At 35.3% G+C, this 8,498-nt stretch overlaps 2 protein-coding genes across 2 annotated transcripts; one reads left to right on the top strand and one right to left on the bottom strand.

Annotated features, from left to right (window-relative positions):
- Positions 1–1,342: 1,342 nt before the first annotated feature.
- LOC126763217 (uncharacterized) lies at positions 1,343–2,556 on the top strand. The gene is made up of 4 exons (XM_050480525.1): positions 1,343–1,544; positions 1,602–1,794; positions 1,847–2,173; positions 2,262–2,556. The coding sequence occupies exons 1-4, from the start codon at positions 1,528–1,530 to the stop codon at positions 2,451–2,453; spliced, it is 729 nt and encodes a 242-aa protein (XP_050336482.1). The 5' UTR covers positions 1,343–1,527; the 3' UTR covers positions 2,454–2,556.
- Positions 2,557–2,583: 27 nt separating this feature from the next.
- LOC126763213 (putative nuclease HARBI1) lies at positions 2,584–3,834 on the bottom strand. Its single transcript, XM_050480521.1, has 3 exons — positions 3,538–3,834; positions 3,329–3,476; positions 2,584–3,250 (listed from the first exon to the last, which is right to left on the bottom strand). Exons 1-3 carry the CDS (start codon positions 3,654–3,656, stop codon positions 2,723–2,725), a joined length of 795 nt encoding a protein of 264 aa, XP_050336478.1. The 5' UTR covers positions 3,657–3,834; the 3' UTR covers positions 2,584–2,722.
- Positions 3,835–8,498: the final 4,664 nt, after the last annotated feature.

Below are 8,498 nucleotides of genomic sequence, written 5' to 3'. Positions count from 1 at the left end.
GGTTGCTTCTGACGAAAAGCCAAGTCAGGTTTGATATCAGGAAAGCTTTACTGAGTCATTGGAGGGAATTATCTACTAAGTATGAGCTCCTCCCACACAGCCAATTTCTTCCAATCTGTACTGTCTGTACAAAATTTTTTATTTCTTATGAATTTTATAACTCAATGAAAAAAAAATATTATGAATGATGAAACTTATAGGCTTTCTTAGAGGTGTCTAGGAACCTATTTTCCAGAATACCAAATTTTTTTTTTATCCACCTTAATTTGCATTGATGTTTGACGATGAATATCTCGTAAACGCTTAACTTAATCGAAAAATCATAACAGACCATTTTTATAGAGCAGTAAATTTCCTACAAAATCTAAGGAACAAGAAATTTTTTCAAGTAGTTGGAAGCGAGATATAAATTTTTCTAACTCATAATAAGAAAAAATAGAAAACTGTATGTAGGAGGACCTTCCCGTTACAATTAAAAACTCATGTTTGGAGAGGCTTTCTTAGAGGTGTCTAGGAACGTATTTTTCCGAGTACCAAACGAAAAAAAAAAACATTTTTGTTTGAATCACTCTAATATACATATATATTTATATATATATTAATGATCAGGATGGTGAAAAAAGTTGAAATCCGGTTGACTGTCTGTCCGTCCATCCGTCCGTGCAAATCGGACCACTGTCTTGTCGACAAAACGTCATTAACCGATAACTTATAAACTGCCATAAATAGGGACGAAATTAAGATATAAAACTGTGACCAGTAAGCAGAAAATTTTGAAAAAATGGGTGTGAACCTGCCCTCTAATAAGTTTAATGTACATATCTCCTAAACTACTAAAGCTACAACAGCTAAATTTACTCACCGCAAATATTATAAGAACTCCTATCGACAATTTGAAAATGGATGACATCGAAAGATAGCCCCGCTCACTCCCCATATAACGATACTGTACAAAACTACTGAAAACGCAATAAATCAGACTATAATTACGCCTGAGACATTAAATTTTGCCTCCAAAATGGTATGAGAGGGCTTTATGGGAGCCGGTGTGAGACTTGGACAATGGGCGTGGCACCGACCATATTTTGGTGAAACAACATATGCGGGACCCGACCGACTGATTTCGGTACGTAGCATTCTTCTCATATTCCTATTTCACAGTATGAAAATGAGCGAAATCGGACTTACAACCACGCCTACTTCCAATATTACACAGTTTTAAATTCCACTTGGTTCTTTCAATTTCCAGAGTACAAACTAAGAAATAATAAATAAAACGAGATAAAATTTTGCACTAATAATCCCTTTAAAGTTTGCCACCTTATAACCAAAACTATTCTGTGCTTTTGACAAATTAATAAAATATTGACAATTAACTCAAATATTTAACAAGCGAGAAATATTTTGGTATTCTGTGGCAATCTTGATAAAAGTAAAAGCTTCAATTCGTAAAGCTTTCCCCACACGTATGGTGAAAAAATAATGTAAATAGAAAACAGCTGATTTCTATTCAAATTATTCGTTAAAATGGACAATTCTGCAACGTAAGTTTCCAAATTTTAATTATTAACAAAATTTATAATTGAACTTTTATTTTATAGTAAACCCAAGCACGATAGAGCTACGCACGAGCAGCTGGAGGCATATGTGTTGTTTTGCCAAGCACACCCAGAAATTAGCACGGGGAAAAATTGCCCAAAGACGCCTCAACGAATGAAGGAGTTGTGGCAACAGCTGGCAGAGCAACTTAATTCGTGCAGAGGACCAATACGAAGTGCTGCAAAATGGAAAGAGGTAACATTTTAGTTTATTTTTCGTTTATTTATTATATTGTGTTAATTTATAGACGTTAGGCGTTTGGAAAAGCCAACTGCGCACTCGAGCAAGGCGGTTGAAAATGACTCAAAGGCTCACAGGTGGAGGTCCAAGTTCCAAGCCGATGACGGACTTCGAAGAAATGGCTTTGTCGACATTTGGCTCGGCCGCTGTAGATGGGATGCAAAATGTGCAAAGCCTAGGTTTAACGCCAATTGTGCAAACAGATGAATGCGCAATTTCATCACCCACGGGTAGTCCTCACCAATTATGCAGTCAGGTAGATGCAAGCCCAAATCCCGAACACCATACAGCAAGTCCATCGTCACCATCTACGTATCCGAGCTTGGAAAACCAGGTAAGTTTTCATTATGATATAATTACAAAATACATATACATATGTATAATTTTTTTTGCAATTTCTTATTACGTTTTTTTCTTTTAAGGATGCTTCAACTTCGGTGCTATCACGAAGTGCACGAAACAAGCTTATCAGCACTTTGATAGCTGATATTCCAAAAAGGAACGCTGCTGAGGAAGAGAGGCGACGGGAGCATCGGGAAATGATGCAGGCCATTCAAGGCCTAACTAGTTCTATAACAGAACTTATAAAATCGTTTACTAGTAATAAAAAATAATATCTAAAGTTTAATTAAAATTGAAATAACGTATGTGTAATATTTTTATTTAATTAATATTTATTGAATTAATTAAGTTTGGTTTTTTGTTTTATAATAGAATAAAAAAAAATGGAATGGAAATTGCAATTTGTTTTCTTTTAACAAAAAGGATAAATAAATAAACAAATAATGGAAGTAAGTAGTGTATTTCGAAAGTCGAATTGTGAGAACATTTATATACTTATGTACATAAGTATATGGATTGGCTTCTGTATATATGTATATAACTAAAGAGTTGATATATATCTTGATCTTGTTCTTTCACCTTCGCGCATGTACTGTGAAGAGTTATAATCATTAATTGGAGAATCAAAGTCTTCTGCAACCCCGTCATCTATTTCGTTGAACGTAATGCCTGCTTTCGTCATTATATTATGCAATATAACGCAAGTACTAACAAACAAAGCGGAAGTTTCGTGTGAATAATGTAGAACTCGGTGCTTCAACAAACATCTGAAGCGAGATTTTAAAACACCAAATGCTCTCTCTATGCAGTTTCTTGCAGAACCATGTAATTTGTTGTATTTTTGCTCTTTATGGGTATTAGGTGTTCCCACTGGTGTTAAAAGCCACGGTTCTAGAGGATAACCTTGATCGCCAAGAAGCCAAGATTCCCTCCGTTGTTGCTCAGACGTATTAGTATGCTGACGAATGAGCTGTTCTCGTAGGTCAGAAGTTGCCCAAATTCCAGAGTCATGTGTTGCACCCGGAAATTTAGCATTTACAAATGTAAAACATAATCGGTGATCGCAAACCTAAAAAACGATACATTCAAAAATTGCATTGGCATATACATATGTATGTATGTATGTGCATGCAAAAACAAAACTTACTGCTTCAACATTGATACTGTAGAATCCTTTTCTATTTAAATATAAATTAAGAGGACGTTCGACATTATTTGATGGTGGAGCAATGATAGCAATATGCGTGCAGTCAATTGCTCCTATGGTGCTTTTTATTCCAAATTTTCTAAAAAATCTGGAATATATGTATTTCAAATAAATTAGCATATTATTATTTGTATTACAATAATACTTGCCCCGTTTTTATAAAAGTTTCTTCCTCTATTGAACTGGGAAACTTTATTTCTCCTCCCTTCACCTTCACAATAAGTTTTGCTACAGCTCGCAGACTTCTCGAAAGGGATGACTGACTCATGGGCAAGTTGACGTTGTTACCTACACATTTCTGATATGAGCCGTGTCCAAAGAAGTTCAAAGCTGCTAGAACCCTTACAGTTAAAGGTAGTGACGTTTTCTGATTATCATGTGGGGCCAGTTCATCAATTAGGCGGCGGCAAATTTCACGAGTTAATCTAAAATTTTGCACAAAGATATTCTCGCTCAAAGAAAATGGATTGCTATCGTCGCGTAAACTTTTGAAATGCCGCGAGCGATTCCTATTCTCACAATTTTCATCTTCGTTTAACAATAATAACAAAAGTAAAATATCTTCCATTTTCACAACAAGATGCACAATCAGATATTTAATTCATCACGAGCACTGCTGTCAAGAGCATTTGACATCTTAACAACTTATAAAGAAAAGAGCTTTTTATTTCAGACACAGAATACCAAATGCTTGATAAATGTAAAACTTTGACAAATTAGAAATATGTTGAATTTGTCAAGTGCACAGGATAGGGGTGTAAATGTATACATAAAGTCGCTAGGATTTCGATCTTCTGGTTGACGTCTACACATTAAGGTATTTCCCTGGCTTTAATCGTTGCAAGCTGAAAGAGTATAAAATGTTCGGTTGCACCCGAACTTAGCCATTCCTTACTTATTTTCTATACTTTTTCGATCAACCAAAATTATTGCTAATGATTTTGACAGCGAAAATTTTAACAAATCTTATTTCAACATTTACCTGAAGAAATTTGAAGTTTAACAAATTGTTTCCAAAAATATCTGCAGCTATCCAAAAGTCTAAATGTTTCAGAAATCAACATATATCGAGTAAAGTTAAAGAAATGTTCATACAGATTTAGCTTTTTTAATATGTCTGTATGCTTAACTTTACTCGATCAGTTGTGGGTTGAGAAGACAGAACAAAGATATGTTGATCCTTATAGAAGCAATAGACTCAAAGTCGATTAATGACAACAAAGTTGTTTGGTTGGTTACTAAAGGCTTTGAAGTCGTGGCAACGACGTAACTTTTCATCAAAGTTGTCACGAGTCAAGCGTTCTCGAATGGTTTATTCTTAGTTTCAAATGTATCCGCGATTTGCTATAAATTCCCAAAATAAAACCATAATTTCAATTAATCTTCTACAAATCTATAATTTCCAATTAGTTTATGAATAAATGGTTTGGCCCGTAGTAAAATGATTCAGTTTCTTTACGCTTGTAATACGGAAAACAAATAAAAGAGCTAATTTTAGGTGCTAGTATTTGTAGAATCATTTGCTTTGCGAAAATCGTATTTATTGAAGTTATATTGTTTCCTGTAAAATTTTGTATTAAGACAAAATAAAGATTAAATAAAGTGAACACTTTCGGTACTTCTTAGACGTGATTTCTTGTAAATTTGTAATTTTTTTATTTTTATTTAGCTTCAACTTTGATAATTTTGTTTATGTAATCAAGTCTAGGCATTTGAATAAAGATTAGCATTTTTTATTAAACACTAACTCCAGGTAAATACATTTTCAGATTAATTTTGTTTGGACTGAAATTCATGTTTACAAATGGATATGTATTTACGTAGATATATAAATTTATATTAAAAACTAAATTACTATGCATATTTGTTGATCGCACTTTCTTTGAAATGCTATGTTCTTTAGAAATTTCTGCCCAAACGCTGGTCTTTTACAATTCAGCGCAGCGCACTGGAATGACGTTGCCACAACAAATGCGAAGCGAGTAAATAGACGAAAACGCTTTTGTATTTGCTGCGGGTAATTAAAAAGTTGACGAAATTCACACCTGCGGGAGAGATTTTTCACACCTCTACAATACAACTGTTGTTGTTGTTAACAAACACCCGACAAGCAGAGTTAAATGGAAAAAGCGTGAAGATATCAACCATAATGGTGATAAGAGACGGAGACGGAGACGGAGGGATGTGTAGATATGAAGTAAGAGAAACTATTGCTATCCGTGGTTTTTTTCCCCTCCCGCTAAAACTATTTATAAAGGTGTACCTTTTCCAAACCGCATTTAAATTTTTCGAATTCTGAAGAAACCTCAATAAAAACAAGTCAGTGACATTAAAAACACTCTCGACATTAGTAGAATTTTAAGGAAAACTATGGGATCCCGGGACCTTTTTGAATGGACAAAATCATCTGAGAGAAAATATCAACGATATAGAATGTGAGCATCGCCCAACCGACTCTTACGCGGTTATAGCCGAGTTAACAACAGTGCGCCAGTCGTTTCTTCTTTTCGCTACGTGGCGCCAATTGGAGATTCGAAGCGAAGCCAGGTCCTTTTCCACCTGGTCCTTCCAACGGAGTGGAGGTCTTCCATTTCCTCTGTTTCCCCGGCGGTAACTGCGTCGAATACTTTCAGAGCTGAAGTGTTTTCGCCTATTCGGACGACATGACCTAGCTAGGGTAGCCGCTGTCTTTTAATTCGCTAAACTATTTCAATGTCGTTGTATACCATGGACAGTTCATCGTTCCATCGAATTATCGCCGTGGCCAACGCGCAAATAACCATAAACCTTTCGCAGAACTTTTCTTTCAAAAATCGCAACGTCCAAATACTTTGGGAATCCCAAAATCTACCTCATCTCTACTCTACCTTGGGTGATGGGAAGCTTGTTAAACGCATTGTTTGCTAGTTGGCGTTTTTCCTGTCACTTATTTGTTTGGCAGTGAAGCAAATTATGCAACAAAGATTTACTTTATGCTCTTTTGCTTATCAGTACAGTTTTCGGAAGAAAGGCACAAAGCGCAAACAAAAGATGTTTCGTCTGACGCTGAGAGGAAAGGCGCGACGTCCAGTCTGTGTAAGTTGTGATAAATATGAGGTGAGACAAAGTGAGTGTGTAAACTAACTGCGGTTAGGAGAATAGTAAATAAAGTGTGATTCAGAGGAAATTCCCCACCTATCGCCATGAATAACTTGAAAATATTGGTGGCAGGAATTTTCCTAAAGTGTCAATATATGTACAGGACCCGCAACGTGTTAAATGCAAATAGACCTTTTCACTTTATGTTTTTATTTAAATTTTTGTTGAAAAATTTCCAGTGTTCCGCCTAATTGGTATCGAAAAGCAGCAGTTTGCTGACTGCCGGTTAAAGAGGCCGCTGCCTCAAAGTCTAATGCATACAGATTTATGTCTGTATATATGTATATACTTAAGTGAAAATGGTATAAGAGTATGTACATATGTGTTCCTCCTAATTACCAGGCTAAGCATCATCATCGATAAAATTTCATCAAATTCTGTGGCGCTCATTAACGACTACTAAACCTTTATTGGTGCCGCTCGAGCGCGCTTTCAACCAAATGCTAGAAACAACAGTGTAAATGGACCCACTTGAATGGTTATGCGATTTATTTTTTCCAAAGCACTCACTTACATTAAATTATGTCTTCGAGCCTCAAATGTGCTTATATTGACAAATTTACATAACACCATGATATTGTTATTGTTATATTACATAAGCTGCTGCTGCATATTATAGGCCACAATTTTTCGTTATTGTTACTTTATATAACTTTTACACATTTTGTATTCAATTTCTTATTTGGAATTTTTTTATTTGATTGCGCCGAAAAATCCGACTTTTTCTTTCTTTATTCTGTGCTGTGTTCTTGTAAATCTCGCCGCTCGCATTACGGCCCCATAATTTGAATAATGAAATATTCTATTGTGCAATTAACATAAAAAGTCGTAAAGCGTCCACAGGCGATGCAATTGTGCCGCAAACACATTGAACACACCGAAAAAAGGTAGCCAGACAACCGCCAGTAAAGATTTTATGAGACCCTGACTTCAGCGCTTGACATCTCAGCAGCTCCTGTTCACACACCTCCCCTACAATTGTTGTTTTTGCGTGTTGGGAAATCCGAGAGCTATGTGCAGTCGGGTGTTTTTCCGCAGGGCCTACCTAAATTCAATAAATTTACATATTTGTGGAGCCGCCATAAATGGTTGACCTTTGAATATTGTTGGATTTTGAAAGGAATTTCATGTAAAGAGTCTTGCATAAATTTTCATAGAATTGTATAAAAATTAAAATCAATATTGGTGTATCTTATAAAAAATACAAATATTGACGGCAAATACTAGTAGACATCTAATTTAGGCATAATATGGAGAAAGTAATTTGATTGCCAAATGAGAACTTTGCTATAAAGAAAGTGTTAATAAAAGACACGTTCGGGTGTTCGTTTCATGCAAAGATGATAACCATATAAACCATTTCACAAAATAGTCTAACACCCCTATTCTGTGCACTTGACAAATTAGTAAAATATTGAAAATTAACTCAAATATTTATCAAGCACGAAATATTCTGGTATTCTGTGCCAATCTTGATAAAAGTAAAAGCTTCAATTCGCAAAGCTTTTCCCCACACGTGTGGTGAACAAAATAATGTAAATAGAAACAGCAAATTTTTATTCAAATCACTTGCTCCGTTTTTATAAAAGTTTCTTCCTCTTTTGAACTGGGAAACTTTATTTCTCCTCCCTTCACCTTCACAATAAGTTTTGCTACAGCCCGTACATTTCTCGAAAGGAACGACTTACTCATGGGCAAGTTGACGTTGTTATCTACACATTTCCTGATATGAACCGTGTCCAAAGAAGTTCAAAGCTGCTGGAACCATTACAGTTAAAGGTAGTGACGTTTTCTGATCATCGTGTTCATCAATTTTTTCAAATTTTTTGCCCAATGGTATTCTCGCTCACAGAAAATGGATTGCTATCGTCGCGTAAACATTTTAAATGCCGCGTGCTATTCCTATTCTCACAATTTTCATCTTCGTTTAACAATAATAACAAAAGTAAAATATCTCCCATTTTCACAACAA

Source organism: Bactrocera neohumeralis, chromosome 6, assembly GCF_024586455.1.
Source record: "Bactrocera neohumeralis isolate Rockhampton chromosome 6, APGP_CSIRO_Bneo_wtdbg2-racon-allhic-juicebox.fasta_v2, whole genome shotgun sequence".
NCBI lineage: Eukaryota > Metazoa > Arthropoda > Insecta > Diptera > Tephritidae > Bactrocera > Bactrocera neohumeralis.
The sequence above is the reverse complement of the archived record's forward strand: the minus strand, read 5'-3'. Positions and strand labels throughout refer to the sequence as shown.

What these genes read in the sequence shown, in the direction of transcription:
- LOC126763213 (XM_050480521.1), bottom strand. Translation starts at nt 3,656, where the DNA reads ATGAGTCAGTCATCCCTTTCGAGAAGTCTGCGAGCTGTAGCAAAACTT. An exon ending in GAAACTTTTATAAAAACGGG is followed by an intron (nt 3,477 to 3,537) that starts GCAAGTATTATT and finishes CATATATTCCAG; the next exon opens with ATTTTTTAGAAAATTTGGAA. An exon ending in ACAGTATCAATGTTGAAGCA is followed by an intron (nt 3,251 to 3,328) that starts GTAAGTTTTGTT and finishes ATCGTTTTTTAG; the next exon opens with GTTTGCGATCACCGATTATG.
- LOC126763217 (XM_050480525.1), top strand. An exon ending in GTGCTGCAAAATGGAAAGAG is followed by an intron (nt 1,795 to 1,846) that starts GTAACATTTTAG and finishes GTTAATTTATAG; the next exon opens with ACGTTAGGCGTTTGGAAAAG. An exon ending in ATCCGAGCTTGGAAAACCAG is followed by an intron (nt 2,174 to 2,261) that starts GTAAGTTTTCAT and finishes TTTTCTTTTAAG; the next exon opens with GATGCTTCAACTTCGGTGCT.